The sequence below is a fragment of the Coffea arabica genome, chromosome 5e, assembly GCF_036785885.1.
Source record: "Coffea arabica cultivar ET-39 chromosome 5e, Coffea Arabica ET-39 HiFi, whole genome shotgun sequence".
In the NCBI taxonomy this organism is placed as follows: domain Eukaryota; kingdom Viridiplantae; phylum Streptophyta; class Magnoliopsida; order Gentianales; family Rubiaceae; genus Coffea; species Coffea arabica.
The window spans coordinates 54286356-54305403 of record NC_092318.1 but is presented as its reverse complement, the minus strand read 5'-3'; the positions used below and the strand labels follow the sequence as shown (position 1 = coordinate 54305403).

The following is a 19048-nucleotide window of genomic DNA, read 5'->3' as shown; positions in this document are numbered from 1 at the left end:
GAACTGAGGCTAATAAGTAATAGTTAATTAAAATATATGTTATTAGATCTTTTACTTACCCAAAAAAAATCATGACGAAATTTTTTTTGTTTTTGTTTTCAGTTCAAGTAGAAGAGTTTGATTTCAAGACCTTCCCTCTCCGCTTTCTCTTCTGAACAATCCAGTTCATCTTTTCCTCGTATCAAGATATGATGATTGTGTCTAACATCATACAGCTACAGTACAAAATCTTTCTCAGCATTTAATGTTCCATATAGAAAAACCAACCTTAAAATTTGGTGATACTGATTGAATTTACATGAAAATGGGGCAGGACGGTTGTCAGAGACAATCGTTCCTGCAGTGGACGGCCATGATTTGATCTCAAAATTTTATGCGGCTCAGATCACATCTGGTAACTCGATTTTCACGTCAAGTGTGAGGTTCACAAAAATTTGTTCTAAAATTACGTTGTGTGCAAAGAAAGCTACATCGTGTATAATTGATGTTATTTACAATGCAAAATACACAACGGGCACAAACGATTGCCCCTTGTCCGAATTTACATGTATGTATTATAGTAGTAGTAGTGCCATTTAACACGGGCATAGGCAACAAATTCCAAAGGATGCTTGTCCGAGGCTGTACAATTCGAGTCTCTCTCACTACCATTTCCATCTGGAGAATTACTGCGTACTGCCACGTCCTAGTGTGGATTGGTGAGTTGCGTGGCAGAAATTAGAGGGGACTTTGACCGGGTGTACAAGAATCAAATCAATAGGGAAGCATGCAAGCACTTTAACTTGGAAAGTTGGGAGTGACGCCTGAGTTGACTTCTTACGCGCTACTCTTCCGTACAGTTACGCGCCTCTCTTCTTTGTAGCCCCCCCATCCCCCTCTTCCACCCTGTTTTCATCGCTCCTCTTTAACAGCAACTGATAGTTTGATTCTGATGCGACGGAAACCAATCGTCGTCCTCCACCACCTCCTCGGCTCCTTCCTTCTACTACTGTACTTCTGGTCTATGGTCTTTGTATTTGTGTGGGTGCACGTACAAGCGTGACAGCCTGAAGTACCAACACGCACATTCCCGACATATATTGTATGGTAGAAAGCAAAGTTCAGGAATCAGACGGAACCTTAGAGGGCTTTAGGAAGACTTTCGATTTCTGATATTTCAGGATCTCCCTGCTGCTTCTTTTGGATTTTAACCTCGTGTCGCGGCATTTGGGCCCCAAGTTCTTTCCTTTGCTCTTTTTCTCAGCTTATCAGGTACTTGTCTCATCTGGGCTTCATTTACTCATTTTTTTTAAAACTTTGGTAGTGAATCCAGGGGGTTTCTTTCTGTATGCCTTAGTTGGAATTCATCTAGATTTTACTTGATGCTTGCCAGTAACAACTGCTACTACCGAGTAGAAATGATTCTGGGGTATAGGTGGTAATATGGGTACGATCAATGTATAGGTGCCTGATTTTTCAACTTTTGTTAGTTGATCGTTCGCCTTTATTTTGGCGAGAACACTTGAATTCTAATTTATTCTTGAATTGCAACTATTTTCGGGGATCGTGGGTTTGGTGTTTCTCCTATTAAAGGGACCCCATTACATTTCTCTTTCTATGGCATAATCTCTATAGAGGTGGATTTAGTAGAAACCTGGTCTTTTAATACCATGGAAAATGTTTTGGGGCACCATTTTATTAGCAGAAGTTCTCCCATATAAATATGCTGAAAAGCTGCGGCTGTCCATCTCAGACTTGATCGTTTTGTTGTCTTTGGATTTTCTGTGGCTATAAGTTATGATCCTTCAGCATTTTGATACCTATCCATACTAAGGATCATGCAAAATCAAACTAACCAATGGTTAATTTTATCTGGATTAACCAACTAGCCAATGGTTGTTACTGTGTGATTTCTTTGCAGCATAAAATTTTTCGGCTAGTGTTTATAAAACATTACTTGCATCTAAATGTTTACTGTCTAAGAACAGTTTAAAACAAGTATTCTTATGTCCATAAGCATAAGGGAGTATACAAGAGAAGTTTATGCAATACATTGTTAGTTTGCTAACCTTCCAAGTGCCCTTTGCGTGATTTCCTGTATTCTGATTTGACTGGCTTTGAATACAGTTTCTTCTGGAGCAGCTATATTTTACAGAGAAGGCAGATAATTGGCCAATCATACAGTCATGACTTGCTTCCCCTGTTTATTTGGTAGAAAGTTGGATTCAGCAACACACCGCTCGGTTGAGCTAGATGATGGTAAACAAAGTACTCTTATTCAGATAAACTGTCCGGGACTTTCAAACAGATTGTGTTCTTCCATCCTCCACCTTAATTTATGGACAAGCTAGAAACTCTTTTCTAGTAGCTGTGCCTGCATAAACTAGCAATGCCATGCAACACCTTAATTTATGTTTCTTGCTTGTCCATTTATGAATGAACCTAATAAGAGTGGACTCATGAACAGAGCTCTCTGGCATCCAGAACGTCACTCTTTACACGTACAAGGCGATGAGAATTGCCACTGATGATTTTAGTCCAACCAATAAAATAGGGGAGGGTGGATTTGGTTCTGTCTACAAGGTAGAGAAACTCCTTTTGATGTGAATATATGTATGTACTTTTCCTTTTCGAGCCCCCGTGTCACAGTTTTACTGATATATCCTCACTTTGTAGGGAAAGCTCAGAAGCGGCCAGATGGCTGCCATAAAGGTTCTTTCTACTGAATCGAGGCAAGGAGTACGTGAGTTCTTGACTGAAATTCAAGTGATTTCGGAAATACAGCACGAAAATCTAGTGAAACTTTACGGTTGTTGTGTGGAAGGCAATCACAGAATTTTGGTGTACAACTACCTAGAGAAGAATAGTCTTGCAAAAACACTTCTTGGTAATGTTACTTTTCTGTTTCTGACCTTCAAGATCTTGTGCTTGCAATAGGAACAATTAATTCCCATCTGTTGACTTATAAAAAGCAGTTTTAACAAGGCTTATCCTTTTTGAAATGTTCTTATTTTACGGAGTACAAGTTTATTTCTGGCCAACCATTCATGAGTCCAAGAAAAGAGCTTCTTTGCCCATCTCTCACCTATTAACAGTATGCTCCAATATGCTTGCGATGATATATCCTCATTCGGTACCAAAAGGACCCGTAATTTGATTGCGTTCAAGTCTGTAACCTGTGTATTTAAAAATAGTTTTTCATTCTTGGGCAGCAAAATGAAGTTTACTTAAAGCCAAAGGACAAATTTAGAGATTTCAAATTCTTCAAAACTTTTGAACACGTGCATCTAAAGCATGGAGCACTGAATTATTGAAACTTTGAGCAATGAATATCTTACACCGGTAATTAAAAATTGTTTTCTTCAGTCTAATTTTCTCTGAAGCAGGATTGGATCTAAAGGTCTTGAATGTTCGTTTCCAGATGGAGATTACAATAACATCCAGTTTACTTGGCGAATAAGGACAAAAATTTGCATCGGAGTTGCTAGAGGACTTGCCTACCTTCATGAGGAAGTGAGACCTCATATTGTCCACCGGGATATCAAAGCAAGCAATATACTTCTAGACAAGGATCTAACACCTAAAATTTCAGATTTTGGTCTTGCAAAACTGATCCCTCCCAACATGACTCATGTCAGTACACGAGTGGCAGGGACCATGTAAGTTTTGAAACAATCTCTTCATCCTTGTACTGGACCTATGAAGGTTCTCTTTTTGAGGATGTCAATCCTGGTTTAACTCTTATGCATGAACATCTAGTTTTGTGAGGATTTGCTCCCCCTCTAAACCTCTAAGTGGATAAAGATGCCTAGATTTATGGGTTTTGATTAGTTATCCTAGTTTAAACCATAAGACTTTGAATGTTATTATCCTTCTTAGTGAAATCGGGAACCATTTTTTATGACACTGAGTTATTAATGTCAGCTATATTGTCGTTGCAGTGGTTATTTGGCGCCTGAATATGCAATAAGAGGCCAGTTGACACGTAAAGCAGACATTTACGGCTTTGGAGTTCTGTTAATTGAAATAGTTAGTGGAAGATGCAACACCAACACAAGACTTCCTATTGAAGAACAGTATCTTCTTGAAAGGGTATGGTTGTTGAGTCACTTCACCTTTAGGTGATCTTTTACACTTTCATAATTGCCATGTATGTTAAAGTTATGAGCAAATAGCATCAGCAATGGGTTGCTGCTTGATTCTCAATTTCATTGATTCCTATTTTTGCAAGTTTTTGAGCATTCTTAGAAGTGAAAACAATCTGATAGGAGCATAAAATCTGCTCATGGACAAGTTTATAGTTAGCTATTTTAAATCGTCAATCAACCTTAATTCCTTTTCTTTTTCTTTTTCCCATGGAGAAACATCATTAATATTTCTTTAAGCAGAGGAAACATAGGGAGATTGGATTTATAGTTAACAGAGTATGTCTGTGATTGAAGCCAGATGAAGAGAAAGGATATATATTGGCAAGAAAATTTGTAGGGTCGCTTTATTAATGCTTTATTTTGTTCCTTGCGATTGAGGGAACAGAATTGGAGTTGAGTGGCCCGGATCCAAATCCCTTGTGTGGTTCTGAGTTAAACAAGTAGAAGCAGAACTCTTCTGCAAGTTTGTAGGGCCCCTTAAACTGTCAACAATTTGTTGCAATCCAAACCCTGTATTTGTGTAATTCAGTCGAGTTCTATTTTTCCAAAACCAGTAAGTTCAGTGCTTCAGAAGTAGAAGTCTCCATTTACAGGGTTATTTAGTATTTTCATGTTCAATTTGAGTTCAAGCTGTTTCTCAAGTTCAACATTGGATCTGTTTTGCAGACCTGGAAACTATATGAAAGAAGGGAACTAGTTGGGCTCGTAGATACAGCACTAAACGGGAATTTTGATGCCGAACAAGCATGCAGATACCTGAAGATTGGGCTTCTGTGCACTCAGGATGATCCGAAGCTTCGACCATCCATGTCCAGTGTTGTCAAGATGCTAACAGGTAAATTAGATGTTGATGAGCATAAGATCACGAAACCAGGCTTAATCTCCGACTTCATGGACCTCAAGGTCAGAAGCAACGCCCCTAAAGCTAAGCCTGGAAGGGATCATACCCCCGGCAATTATGCATCCTCTGGCTCCGACAATCTGGATACCACAAGATTAACTTCAGCAGCTTCTTCTCAAGCAACCATGACGTTTACTTTTCCATGCACCCAAAGCATGTAAGCTTAGGGTAACCAAATTGAAGAGGTCGTTGCATTTTCTTTCTTTATTCTTTTACCATATTGGGTGAGTGAATTTTATTCGTTACCTCGTCAAGATGTGTATTGCAGTGGCAATTAGATGATTATTAGATTCCACCCCCACCTGTTTCATGTATGTACATATAATACGAATTTTTGGAGTCAGCTCCTGCCAATGCCAAACGCATATTAAAGGAAGAGGAAAGCACTGAGTCGTTTCAAAGCAGAGTTAGAGAGTAGCCCATTGTGGAAGACATGGACATGTTCTCATTTTGGCATGGGCCTTCCCAATTTATAGCTTAATAATAAGAAGAGATGGTTGGCAAAAAGTCGTGTGTTCGATTTCGCTACTGATGCAAGAATTGTGTTGGCGGGCAAGTGATTTATGATTTCAAGAGTATGTCCTGACCTACGTAACGATGATCAGAGCTAAATTCACTTAAATTTTTATTTATCTAAAAAAAATCCTCTACCAGACTAGGTTGTATGTGAGAATACGAACTTCCTAGAGCAAGGGTTAGGTTTAGGAGATAAAACAAAAAAAGAGGTGTTGAGAACCGTTTTGCAACACTGTCAAGGAAACATTTCAAATCTAGAATATGAAACCTGCAAGTAAGGTGCATACGGAGCGAAAATGGTGAGAAAAACAAAATGAAAGGACGAGAGTACAAAAAACTGGCCTATGGGCATCTCGGAAGTCCTTTCGGTTGTTTCAGATACACGCTACTCCACAATCAAAGGAACGACTGCAAATCCCTAGTAGTAGTGGTAAGCCGAGCCCGGCAGGTAAGTGCATATAAAAAAAAAACCCCACCGGATTATACAACTGATGAAGAAGATGAAGATCGATCGATTGAGATGACAAATTCTTCAACAGCACGAGGCTATTACCGTCATCATATCAGAAAAATTTAACTGAGTTGTTACCTGCAAAGTGTAAATTGCCTTGAATATATTAACAGTCTCGTCTTGTTGAATGGTTTGAATGTGTGATTTAATCCGAGTCGTGGAGTCGGGTCGAATGGTTAAACCATTTATTACCCAAACGAGAAACCCACCCACCCCAGTCTACAGCTGGGATCTTTGGGAAGGAATAGTGGAACACCTAACATAACTTACTCAAGGGGGAAGAACTACCGGCCTATATTTAATGGACCCCACCAAAAAAAGTTGCTCTTTCTTTTTTCCTTTTAAATTATTAAAAAATTATAAAGGGCAAAGCGAGAACTGGGCCCCACCTTCTCCCCATTTGGATTATCATTATCCATCATTAATTTCTCTCCCAGAATAAACTAAAACAAAAAGACGGTGGATGAAAGAAATAGAGTATATTACTGCTACTGCCATCTTGCGAGTATATTCTCCGCTTGTATCTTCTTCTTCATTCTAGTGCGACCCTGCCTGATTTAGTTGCTACTCATTCTTCATCACTTCTTTCTCTAATTTCTCTCTCTCTCTCTCTCTCTCTCTTTTTTTCATTATTTGGGCATTTTGGTTGTCTTCTTTAGCAAACCATTTCTTTTTTGCTGTGAGTTCCAGTTTAGCTGTTCTCTTGGTGAGGATGAAATCATTTGAAGTTCATTTCACTTTTCTACGTTCCGTCCTGTACAACCCAAAAATTTACAGTACTAAATAAACAGATTATGCTGGTAAAAACTCTTTGTTTAATGTGAACCAATCCCAAATGCTCTCTCTGTTTTTTCCTTTTTCCCTTTTTGATGGACTTATTAGTGCTGAAGAAACGAAACAAGCTTACATTATAGTGTCACTGGCTCATTCCCCCCCCCCCCCTTCTCTCTCTCTCTCTCTCACACACACACACACTCAAAAAACCACAGTGGGGAGTGGGGTATCTTTTCTCTTTGAAGCTTTTTAGCGTTTGTCTCGTGTTATTGGGTACTTTCTTTTTCACAAGCATTCTCTGATAAATAAAGCTAGGGTTTTCTGATTTCTCACAGGTAAGAAGGGGCAAAAATCAGGTCAATAAAGCCTCAAGAATCAAGCTTAGCTTTAGGGCTCCTTCCCGTCCAAAAAGAAATTTCTTTTCCCCTTTTCTCTCACCTCATTGTCTCTCTCACATCACCCCTCTTTCCGTCGCTGCTCCATCTTTCACATGCAGATTAATTAGTATGTGGAACTGTGTGTAGGTTTGCATGCAGATGTGGGCTGTCTGATCCGTTGTCTAAGATTTTTGGTGTTTGAGGCTCTTGATGATGAAATTGTGTTGTGGCTGTGAAGGAGTTTTCTGTTCAGGGTCAATACTGTTTAGAAGATACTGATAGTGAAAATGTGCCGGTAAAGTACATGGTAGAATATTGGGGTCTATAATTTGCCTTTTGGGAAACGTAGAGGTGAAGCAAGTTGAGTGTTTTGCTGGCCTATTTTTAGTCTTTCAACACTTGACTGCGTTAAATGCTTCCTTTATCTGCTTGAACATCGTATATTGTGGATTTTTTCAGAAAATATTGTGAATTCTGAACTGGGTGCTGCTGTAGTTTGTCGGGATCACAGTCTACTTTATAGTCCCATGGGTAATTTTGCTGCAACAGCAGAGCAGTTCTGCAAGGGTAAACAACCATTTATGGATTTCAAGTTTTCTGGGTTTTGACTAGTAAGACATCTGGATTACAGTTTGACCCTTTTTTGGGGATTTAAGTACAGGATTTGGTCTTTACTACTTCTGTCTGTAGAAAGTAGCATTGGTTGAAGATTTTCTATTTAGAATGGAGGATATTGGGCTGTTTAAACAAGTTTGGAAATGGTTGCAATCCAAGAAAATTTGTTACTCTGTTGTGAGAACAACAGCCAGCTGTTTCCGAGACAAGATTGGGATATTTATAGAGAGGCATTGGCCAATGGTTTGTTGTGCGTGTGCAAGGCTGGGGAGACTGATGTTGCTTTTGTTGATTCGATGGAAGGATTGTGGAGTCAGAGGATTTCGGTCGTTTATCGGGCTTGGTTCGGCAGCTTTGCTTGTTATCATGTGGAGTTGTTTTCTTAGTTTGACATCATTATCGTGTCTTGTATATGTCCTTCTTAGTATGGTATATCTCCACTTCTTGAAACTTCTTTTCAATTGCTCAGTTTCATTTCGGATCTTCTGGTTTTTGGCGAAGATTAGCAAATTTTCCTTTTCACACACACACACACATACCTTCGATGGGCTTGCTCATTACTAAGAGTTTGTTGTTCTAGATTGCAGTCATGTAGTAGCAGTTGCTGGATATGTGAGATTTGTGTTATCTGTATTGTAGTGTATGCTAATTGGGGTGTGACACGATGAAATGGGATTGAAATTAATGATTTGATACTGATACAATCTTTTGATTCAAATAAGGAAGAATTTGACCATCTCAATGGAAGAATTTTGTTGACTTCGATCGTGTCTGTAGAATAAAAAGGAAGGTTTGGAATATTGCAAGTACATGGGAATAGTGCATTTCTTCTATTTTAGGATGACTTGAGTTCACTTAGCTATAGATTTACATTGATATGTTTAGCTACTAAATTTACCCAAATTTCTCATATTGGCACCTTTTTAATTAATAAAGATCCTTTGACCAATTTTTATTTGTAATTATGAGCGAAATTTTCTAGGAGTATTTTATCTGGATGTAGATTTAACTTATCTTCCTTAAATCACTGATAGTCTTTTGTTGCCAGCTGGAGTGTGGACTTTTTATTTCCTTGTAACTGTGATGAAATGCCTGGGTAACAAATTTTATGGATTCTCTTTTGGAAAGACTCAGAAGCAGATACTAACAGTTGCTTATGTATTTTCAGGGAGCTGCTGGGATTGCTGTACAATACTTGGGATATACTCCTGGGCTTTTCATTGTAGGGCTTTTTGCCATCTTAATTTTGTGGATGTATGCAAACTTTTGGATAACGGGTACATTGTTCATTGTTGGAGGTATGTCGTGAATGAATGATCAAAGAATCCTAGTAAAATGGGCATACATCCATGGTACCATATGCATATGAATATTTCATTCTCTTTTCTTGTGTTCCCGTTGTGCCCCTAATTCTGCTTGTGTCTGTAGAGAAAATTGGATCTCTTCCTCAGATTTTGGGAAAGACCAAATGATGTATACATAATGAATGTGGAACCTCTATGTTGACTCCACTATCTGATTCATTGTTGATCTGTCCTGTAAATAAGTTCAATTTTACTATTGGAAGGAGCAAGTAAAGCTATGTTTTTGTAGGTTAAAAAAAATATGTACATACTGTTCTACTGTACATGAACTGAGTTTTTAGCGTGTTAGTTTAATTTTTACATGGTATGGATGATTTTTTAACTCAAAATACATGTCTTGGGGCCATACTGAGGGAGGGTGTGGCAAGTTATTTAAGTCGTATTCTGGCTTCTTACCTCTCTTTTTTAGTGTGGAAATGATGTATAGGAATTGCCTCTTCAGAGGTAGCAGACAAGCGTGTATGTGAAGCTTGGAAAGTATGCTTTTGTCGTTTATTGATTTTCTATGGTCTGTGCATGCTTCCGGGACATTAATATGGGTATAGCTTTAAGGAATTCCATAGAAAATATAATGGAACAATATCTTGTTTTCCACCTTGGATCTAGTGGTCATAGCGTTGTTCAACAATACCTCTGGGTTGTGGTCTTAATAAGGCAGCTCTGCTTTTGAGAGTACAAATATGGCTTTTAGCTCATGGTTAAATTATTCCAGCGAGTGTTTACATGTATTTGTATGGTTTCTCCCGTCTCTTCTCTGCATTATGTTGATCTAAGCGTCTTTTTGGAAAATGCAGGTTATCTGTTTTCTCTGAATCATGCTCGGCTGGTGGTGTTGATGGCTATGATATATGCTATGTATTGTGTGAAAGTTCGCGTTGGATGGTTTGGAGTCTTTCTCTCAATTAATCTTGCATTCTTGTCAAATGATGTGTTAAATTACGTGCTTCAGTGTTGTGATAATTTGAGTGAAAGTGTGCCCATTGAGGAGCAAACAAAATCTGAGTCATTCACAGAGGATGGCTTCTCTACAGAGTGTGAGTATTCTGTGCCTGCTGATGAACCAGAAAAGGTGCAGTCTTGTAAATCATCCAGCAAACCTGCTGTGGCATCATCTTTGGTCAACAAACAAAAAGAATCTATGGCCAAGCAAGTTATCAGAGAAGATGAAAATTCCATTATTGAGATGAAGCGGATTTTAGGTAGTAACAATCACTATGAAGCACTTGAGTTTCCTCGCAACAAGAAAGTTGACTCTATTTTGTTGAGGAAGGAATACAGGAAAAAGGTAAGGTGCTCTAATTACTCGAAGTTACTTTTTGCTCTTTGTTGCCTCTTTCTTTTACTTCTTGCTGGATGTATAGTAATTCGAATTCTGCTGATATGGCACACTGTAGTAGAATTAAAAGTGCAACACTAAAATTCATTTGTAGGAATAAAATAATGATTTATATGCGATTGAGTGAAGAGTCTTAGAAGAGGCAGACAGGGAGTTGTTGTTCATGTACATTGTTTGATCATCATTTCTTTACTTTGTTGATTTTAGATCCCTTGTCTCATCAGCAATTCTTTCTTGTCTTTTTTTATTTTTCTGGGATATTCTGCACAGGCAATGCTTGTTCATCCTGACAAAAATATGGGAAGTACACTTGCAAGTGAATCCTTTAAGAAGCTTCAGTGCGCCTATGAGGTTATTATTGAGCATGAAATTTGGTATCAAAGATAAAAAATTTTATTGGTTGGTTTTCCTTGCTGCTCACCCATGGCCATTATGTGCAGGTTCTTTCTGATGCTGTGAAGAAGAGGGACTATGATGAACAACTTAAAAAGGAAGAATCGAAGAGTGTCATACAGAGATCATCTAGCACTTCTCGTCAGGTATAAAGTTATTGTAATCTTCCCTATGCCTTTTAGAGTTTTTATTTTTATTTATTTGTATAGTTTTTGTGGGAACTGAACAGTCTGAAGTTATCTACAAAAGAAACTGCAAAATAAGAACATATCGACTATAGATGAGATAAAGATGAATGATTTATAAGTGCTATTAGTAAGGCCATACGCTGTTGATGCTACTTTCTCTTTGCTGTATAATCTATACTTGCTGAGCTCTAGACTTTGGCTTCATTTACTGTCTGTTTGGTCCGTGTCTTGGAGGCAGAGGGGATCCAAGCAATTAGTTTTGAATGCCTACAAATTAAGTCAGAGACACACAGTAACCCACGTAATGAGACACATACAGAAAGGCACTTACTGTTATTATTCATTTCAAGGGCGACTCTTAGGAGCAGCTTCCTGGTTGATTTTTTATGCAGCCAGCTAATTAAACTGTAGCAGCTTTTTAATTTTTGCATTTGCAAACTTCAATCTCAAATTAGTGAAAAGCATTCTAATCATGTTTGGCAATTAGCAGGATAGCTCTGATTACTGCTTGGAAGAGTCAAGACGTATACAGTGCACAAAATGTGGCAATTCACACATTTGGGTCTGCACAAATAGGACTAAGGCCAAGGCCAGATGGTGCCAGGTTGGGCTGTTACAAGCAATAAATATTATGATCCTTGTGTTTCTTGTACATGTATAACATGGTAGTATTTTGTATGCAGGATTGCTGTCAATATCATCAAGCCAAAGATGGCGATGGATGGGTGGAGTACAAAGGATCATTGATATTTGATCAGCCTCGAAAGGTATTTATCATCTAAGGACAACTTTTATCTCCCGTACTTTAAATCTGATCTGATGATAACATTTTGATAGGCTTTTTTTTTTGGCCTAACTGTTAAAAGCAACAATTTGTGCTAAGCTTGGCATGTGATTTCTTGATCTTTCAGGTGGAAATACCGCGAGCTTTTGTCTGTGCTGAGAGCAAGATCTTTGATGTATCAGAATGGGCCATATGTCAGGTCAGCGTCTAGTTTTACATGCATGTATATAAATCCAGGCTGAAACATCATATTCATATGTACGTCCTTTGTAATGTTTCAGTTTCTACTTTTAAATTTTTTCCATTTTCCAGACACAGCTCATCTCAAATGAACTTCCAGTTTTAAATGGTAGTGTACTCTTAGTGGTGCAACATAACCTTAACCTCAATTTTTGTAAGATCCAATCTATATGTTTCTTACTTAGTGTAAGGCTTGACTGCTGATTTCTGTATATTCCTGTATTATTGTGTAATGCAATTACCTTAAATGTTAAGATTACAGTGATATTGCATTATGAATATATAAAAAGCATTATATGACATACAGGGAATGGCTTGTAGACCCAATACACATCGGCCAAGCTTCCATGTCAACATGGTTGGTTTGGACAAGTCATCTCAGAGATCCAATTCTAGCAGATACCCATGGGATCTGGATGCCGAGGTGATGGACGAAGATGAAGATTTTGAGCTGTGGCTTCAACAAGCCCTGGCTTCTGGACTATTTTGTGAAACTTCCAAGCGCAGAAAGAGCTGGAGTCCCTTTAAGTTGCATCACAGAAAGAAAAGTTGGCGAAGATCATCATGAATGGGAGCTCTAAAATTGTTATTAACCCCTAACTTCCTGCAACAATGGCCAAGCACCACCAGCAACAATCTCCACCTTCAGCGCTAGATTTAGGAGTTAGAATGGGAGTAGGATATTGCAGGTATTTTAATTGCAGTGCAGAGAGCTGCCAGAGAATCTTAGTGGAGAAGATGACAACAGCTGTTGGTGGCAAGGAAAAGTCTGAACAACTTGTTTTGCACGATCATTTATGTAAATAATTGATAACTTTGTTGCGGGATTTCTTCTGTTGGAGATGTCAGTTTTGGGAAGATACAATTGAGCTGACAAGGAATTGATTCCAAAGGGCAAAATGAAAGGGATGCTTTCTTTGTACATGTAAATGCAACCTGATAGCTTTGTACACTGCCAGTGAAATAAAAACATGAAAAAAGAAAAGAAAGTTGACTGAGATTAATCTCAAACTGGGATGGTTGCATTTTAACTACGTTTGAGATTTGTCATATATCTCTCTATCTCAAAAGTGCCCAGGCACTCACTGATCTGCTCACAAAAAATTACTGTATTTGGTCAGCTTGCAAAAAGCTGCGATGTCGTATTCTTACTGTCTGTGTAATGCTAATAGATTTGCATTTCTAAGCTTTTGCAATAAAATTTGTGCAGTGGTTTGCTTCTTTGGCTATATATACTTTAAAAAAAAAAAAATTGCAATCTTTAAGTAACCTGTGTATTTCCTGGCTCTTGAAACAGCACAAGGATGAAGGCTTTGCTTCTTACAAGAACGTATATTTATATCCAAACAGGCAACACAAAGTGGAATGTAAAGGTCAAAAGTGATTGCAGGTAGGAAAAGATCACAGAGGCAGCATTCGTGGAGTGAATCCTTCTAAGCTTCTCGAGGGATGGAGCAAACGCCTAGGTTAACGTTGAACAACTTGTGGTTTTACGTTAATCTCTTTACAAGACAATGGTACCCTTGGAATGCTGCCCATGCTTTAGCATATTAGCGCTTGTATCGTTGCATGGTTTTAGTGATAGAAACGCTTAGAAGGGGTCTATCTGTGAATATTCACTCAGATAGCTTAGGTGACCGCCGGGCATCGATAGTTATTGAATAATCTGGCAAACAGGCAAAGGTCGTACCTACCTGTACGAGTCTAGTTACCGCTAGTTGACAGTTGCATTTTTTTCAGTCTGTCATCAACCCTCTATGGGGTATGGTGGCTAAAGTTGAATGGCGATCATCGATATCTCCGGAGGTTGTTTAACGAACGACTCCGCGTCCAACCAACAACAACCATCATCTAACTGCAGCAATTCCATGCAAACCACTTGAATGCATGCTACGCTCTCAAATTCAAGATTAAACTGCTCGGACAATATTATTGTTATCCTATAGCGAATATGGTCATCTAACAAAAACGATTGACTGCCACGTACTGAATTTTCTAAACAACTGATTGAAGTCATAATCAAACTCCACATATGTTTAGTATGCACGGGAACCCCTCTATATATTCTTGAACCCAATTGTCTTGCTACATCATCCATCAAAGTTGCATATGTTGCATCCCTGAATAAGTTCTTCAAGGCTCCATTAGAAATACAGGCAACAATGGCAAGGATATACTCTTGCATTTTCGTGCTTGCTGTTTTGCTCTTCTCTGGCAGCCAAAGCTCCGAGGCTGCTCGTCAACTGCTGCAGACAACACCAGCAATTCCAGGTCTACCCGCTATACCATCACTTCCCACCATCCCAATACCAGGCTCAATTCCACCACTCCCATCCATCCCCAACCAACCTTCCATTCCAACAATCCCCGTTTCACTGCCACCGCTGCCTTCTTCAATCCCAAGTATTCTCCCAAAGACTCCTTCCATTCCCGGCTTCCCATTTCCATCTCCACCACCTTCAAAGTAAGCTGTGGCAAGAACATTTCATCCTGGTTGACGTGCAGAATTGCAGCACTCATTTGTTTTCGAAAAATATATTGCCGGAGAAAGAGTCACTTATATAGTTGTCCTTTACCTTTTGTTTGTGGGCAATAAACTTAGGTGGTTGTGCCCTAGTCCTATTAATCGTCTTTTATGTTTTCTCTGTGTTCTCTCGTCATTATGGTTCAGTGATGTCCATGATTTTATTGTGGTCTGCCATTGTACTGCCTTTTCTTCCTAATACATGCCTATGACAGTTTCATAATTTTAGCTTTATGCATTTTGATTCCTTTACATTTACCCGAAGTTATTCAACTTGTATACAACGAGTGCATTAAACTTGTCTAACTTTACATTTAAAACTGAGCATAACTTTACTTAGAGAACTAATGAGCCAAAGTGATTCCAAGTCAACTTCGAAATGAAATCATTAAATGGGTAGACGCTAAACATGGTCCTATTCACACGGATCAAAGTTATCTGAAGAGGCTTTCAATAAAAAGATCCTAGAAACTTATCACAGACAAGTGCTTGTATCAAAACTTATCCTGCTCTATAGCCAGTCACAAATCTCTTGATCCCCGCAAAATCTGATGCAACTTTAACATCACAGAATCTCCCTTCTGATTGACTTCCTATGCAGTCCACGAGAAAGTTGCTCTGTTTTTCACCATTTGTCTGCAGAACAGCAACAAGGTTAAGGGTCAGCAACGAACAACATGACTGTTAAGTGTAGCAGACAAAAGTTCTGGACAAGACATGTGTACATCGTGTATCATTAGGATCCATACTGACTTGTATTCTCCACTCAAATAGTTTATTAGACAATGCCACAAGAGGAAACAGCATTCCGGAACTTCCAGACACGATAACCATCAAAATTATTTGTAAATTCTTTTCACTCTTTCATACTCCTCAGGTAAGGATACATTTCCTACTGCAGGTATTAAGTTGCGTCCGATATAAAAGTTCTTGAAACAGGTGTCTCACAGCAAGCCATGTTAGAGAAAACAAATCTGGAAATCAGAGCAGAGAAGCAACAAAAGGTAGTTCAAAGGATTGCAATAACCCCTTCAAAATGAGTCCGTCTTCCTGAAATTAGCAAGAGCATTGGATTCGTCATGAGTCTCAAATGAAAGTTATAAGAATCTGCATTTTCCATTCCAAAGGAGAAACCTCAAGACCTCGCACAGACATTGAGCACTCCATGACCCGAAATAAGCAAGCCCTTCTAGTTCTCATCCTGCCGGAGGTGCCTATAGGAAATCTAAGCAACGGTCCTATCTGGTAACCAGGCATTTCAGGCAAATATGAGTTGCAACAAGATGAACCTATGCTAATTAACCACACCTACTTGTCTGAATGGATTCAATCCGCTAGAACATTTCTGTAGACCGATTAAAACACCTAACACAGATATATAACAACTATCTGTCTGAAAGAGGTCAAAAAAAAAAAAAAAAAGTTGTCCAGTAGCAATAAGTGGACGCATACATGAGGCACACAGTAGTAAAAGAGAAGAATGCAACTAATAACTAGAAAGTCTGTTAAAGTGCATGTACAGGCAAACACAGACTAAGCACACGGAAAGAGAACTGGCAGACAAGTCAATGACCACGAGGCCTCTGCTCCGTACGAGTACAACAGGAAAGTGCAAGATTTGCTGATATCAGAGCATGGTAATTCTAAGACGCAAAGGATGAGAATTGGTACCTCAAAAGCGAAAAATCCACCAGGTCTTAGCATAGAAGCAGCGCCATTACATATATGGAGAAGGTCATTCATGCCATCAGCACCACCATCAAGCGCAAGTTTTGGTTCGTGTCTACCTACTTCAGCTTGTAGTCGTCCAATATCTTCACTGGGAATATATGGTGGATTACTAACAATTCCGGCAAATTTTCCTTCATCATCCTTCAGAGGTTCAAACCAAGATCCTTGCTTTATTGCAACTCTATCCTGCAAAGAGTACCTCTGCACATTATAAGAAGCAACTGCTACAGAAACAGGGCTTAAATCAGTGGCAATGACTCCTCCACAAGAACCCAAAATTCTCCCAATCCCAATCGCAAGCGCTCCGCTCCCGGTCCCCAAATCAGCCCACAACCCTTCCCTCAACACCTCATTCTCTTTTGTCACATCACTGACAAAGTCCACAATCAGCTCAGTCTCAGGCCTTGGAATCAAAACCCCTTCTTGAACACTCAAAACCAAATCCCTCCAATGCTCACACCCAACCAAATACTGGAATGGCCTTCTCCCCTCAATCCTTTGATTCCACAACATATAAAGATCATCCAAACATGCCCTCAATGGCACCACTAAGCTATCATCGCTATTATCCGATAGAAGTGTAATGGGGTCCTCGAGCGAATCCTCAATGAGCCAGTTGAGCTCCCTGTGCAAGAGGGCCGAGTCAGGGCCGTTGTCTAGGTCCAAGAATTTTGTCCCAACCGAGGAGGCTAAGCCTCTTGCCCAAAGATGCCATTTTTTGAGGTCTGATAAGGTGGCCCTGTAATCTGCTGGGTTGAGGAAGAGGGGAGTCTGAAGCCTAACCGGAGTGGGTGCAGATGAAATATTGGAAAACTTGAGGGGTTGATTTGGAAGACTGGGTTTCAATCTGGAGGACAGAGACGCCCGCACGGAGCTCACCCTCATCTTCTTCCGCTGCGCATAGGCGCACACGCACACCCGGTCATATTCAGCTCCAGCATCGAGTCTATGGGCGGTCGATAATTGGGCCAGCCCATACTTCATGAGACGCAACTATTGACATTGTACTTGGGCTTTGGTAGAGGCCCAATTATTGAACAGCAAATATCAACCTATGCAATAGCCAATATTTGTTGTACATTGGCAGTTAAAATAAAGAGAAAATGACATGTTTCATCCCTCACTTTTCGTAAAAATATTCTTTTCGTCTCTCACATTTAAAACGAAACAAATTGGCCCTTCACATTTAAAAATCCAAACTTTTACATTATCGAAATAAACTCTCAGTTGTGAATCAAACCATCTAACAACCCGGTTACAAATTTTGGGGATAGAATTGATAGATTACTTGCAAAAACATATTTCCAACAAATAAATTAAAACAATTTAAAAATCTTAATTAATACCCATTTGCTTCTTCAAAAGAACGAAACATTGCTAAAGCTCTCAACTACTAAACCCTTAGTGCAACAAAACTGAGGAACATGTCTGAGGGTTCAGTGCTTGAGAGCTTTAGCACTATTTTGTTCTGACGAACATTTGTGTACATTGGCGGTTAAAATAAATTCCCAACATGTTGTATTTGCAGCAGCGCTAGCTAGTTTTTTCCGCCTCATCCTCGATCTCGATGCCGCTGCCATAATATAATCCTTTGTTGTTGGCTGTCTACTATAATAATTGCTCACTTCACTGAAAACGACGGTTACAAATATTCATCAAAATCCTTCTTAAGACTATTTCAACTGTTTAGTTTGCCTTTTACGTAGATTTTGTTAGGAGGTCGACCTCGGCCCGGTATTATAAGCTACATACCCAACTTCGACCTTATTAAATTACGATTGACGTTAATTTTTGAGGCGTGGGAGCAACAGTGGACAGAAACATGAAAAAAAAAAAAAAATTTATTGCCCCAAATCATATCATAATTCGTCGGTTATTGATAGTTTTTTGTGGTTAAGAATAAAACTTGAGTAGGTCGATCACCACAAGCTTATTGATGCGGTGCTAGTATATTATTTCATGAAGATCTCAATAGTGTTTGTCAAATCTGTCTTGCCAGTTTTATACGATGACATTTCTCATCTAACTCTCAATGTAATTAGCCTGGTAATTAATTATACTTCTATTATGGCATTTAAAATAGGGCCACAGCCACAGCGCATGATGTAGCATGCGTCAACCAATTGAGAGCAAAATTGAAGAGAACCACGTCCACATGTTCATTGCTTCTACTATATACTATTATTTTTATTTTTATGTTTTGCAAATTCCCCTCATGCTTGTTAGTATGGAAAAATGTTCAAAATCTTCTTCACATTTTGCAAAATAACTTTTTTCGTCTCTCAATTTTAAAAGTGCACTTTTACATCCCTTGCAAATTCATATTGATCAAATTTGATCCCTATCTAGATTTCCGACTAGTTTTTTGTTGGAATTCATCACCTGCCTTGCACTTGATCATTTTTTAAGGAAAAATTTATCAAATCAAAATTTACATAATCTGATCTATAGTCCCTCATATTTCATAAAATGAATTTTTTTATCCCTCACATTTCACATTTCATAAAATGAAAATTTTTCATCTCTCATTGATCATGTATATGAATAACTTTTTTTTAAACTCGTGTATATATCTATTTACTTTCACTTGAATAATACGAATAGCATGTAATATATCTTTATTTGATTTCGTCTGAACGTACTGTTCAGGTGAAATCAAATACATAT

General features: G+C 38.8%; 3 protein-coding genes across 6 annotated transcripts; 2 read left to right on the top strand and 1 right to left on the bottom strand.

The window, feature by feature from the left end:
* Positions 1–909: 909 nt before the first annotated feature.
* Positions 910–5371, top strand: LOC113743402 (cold-responsive protein kinase 1). The gene is made up of 7 exons (XM_027271391.2): positions 910–1251; positions 2107–2238; positions 2447–2562; positions 2656–2866; positions 3401–3638; positions 3921–4071; positions 4794–5371. The coding sequence occupies exons 2-7, from the start codon at positions 2166–2168 to the stop codon at positions 5187–5189; spliced, it is 1185 nt and encodes a 394-aa protein (XP_027127192.2). The 5' UTR covers positions 910–1251; positions 2107–2165; the 3' UTR covers positions 5190–5371.
* Positions 5372–6965: 1594 nt separating this feature from the next.
* On the top strand, positions 6966–13137 carry LOC113688028 (uncharacterized). 2 transcript variants are annotated; one of them, XM_027205607.2, is made up of 9 exons: positions 6966–8250; positions 8990–9119; positions 9980–10470; positions 10792–10872; positions 10962–11060; positions 11593–11706; positions 11786–11869; positions 12014–12085; positions 12434–13137. In XM_027205607.2, exons 1-9 carry the CDS (start codon positions 7930–7932, stop codon positions 12692–12694), a joined length of 1653 nt encoding a protein of 550 aa, XP_027061408.1. In that variant the 5' UTR covers positions 6966–7929; the 3' UTR covers positions 12695–13137. The 2 variants fall into 2 exon arrangements, with proteins under 2 accessions (XP_027061408.1, XP_027061407.1); XM_027205606.2 differs by having other exon boundaries at positions 7792–8250; positions 11590–11706.
* Positions 13138–15011: 1874 nt separating this feature from the next.
* Positions 15012–17386, bottom strand: LOC113743442 (uncharacterized). 3 transcript variants are annotated; one of them, XR_003461104.2, is made up of 3 exons: positions 16322–17386; positions 15376–15700; positions 15085–15286 (listed from the first exon to the last, which is right to left on the bottom strand). XR_003461104.2 is itself a non-coding variant. In XM_027271447.2 (2 exons), exons 1-2 carry the CDS (start codon positions 17363–17365, stop codon positions 15152–15154), a joined length of 1179 nt encoding a protein of 392 aa, XP_027127248.1. In that variant the 5' UTR covers positions 17366–17386; the 3' UTR covers positions 15012–15151. The 3 variants fall into 3 exon arrangements, 1 of the variants encoding a protein (XP_027127248.1); XR_011814632.1 differs by having other exon boundaries at positions 15404–15700; XM_027271447.2 differs by lacking the exon at positions 15376–15700 and having other exon boundaries at positions 15012–15286.
* Between the last annotated feature and the right edge of the window lie 1662 nt (positions 17387–19048).

Coding starts and splice junctions, on each gene's coding strand:
- LOC113743402 (XM_027271391.2), top strand. CDS start 2,166: ATGACTTGCTTCCCCTGTTTATTTGGTAGAAAGTTGGATTCAGCAACA. Junction 2,867..3,400: donor TCTTGCAAAAACACTTCTTG/GTAATGTTACTT, acceptor GTTCGTTTCCAG/ATGGAGATTACAATAACATC. Junction 3,639..3,920: donor ACACGAGTGGCAGGGACCAT/GTAAGTTTTGAA, acceptor TTGTCGTTGCAG/TGGTTATTTGGCGCCTGAAT.
- LOC113688028 (XM_027205606.2), top strand. CDS start 7,930: ATGGAGGATATTGGGCTGTTTAAACAAGTTTGGAAATGGTTGCAATCC. Junction 9,120..9,979: donor TACATTGTTCATTGTTGGAG/GTATGTCGTGAA, acceptor TGGAAAATGCAG/GTTATCTGTTTTCTCTGAAT. Junction 10,873..10,961: donor AGCTTCAGTGCGCCTATGAG/GTTATTATTGAG, acceptor CATTATGTGCAG/GTTCTTTCTGATGCTGTGAA.
- LOC113743442 (XM_027271447.2), bottom strand. CDS start 17,365: ATGAAGTATGGGCTGGCCCAATTATCGACCGCCCATAGACTCGATGCT. Junction 15,287..16,321: donor GTGGATTTTTCGCTTTTGAG/GTACCAATTCTC, acceptor GCTGTTCTGCAG/ACAAATGGTGAAAAACAGAG.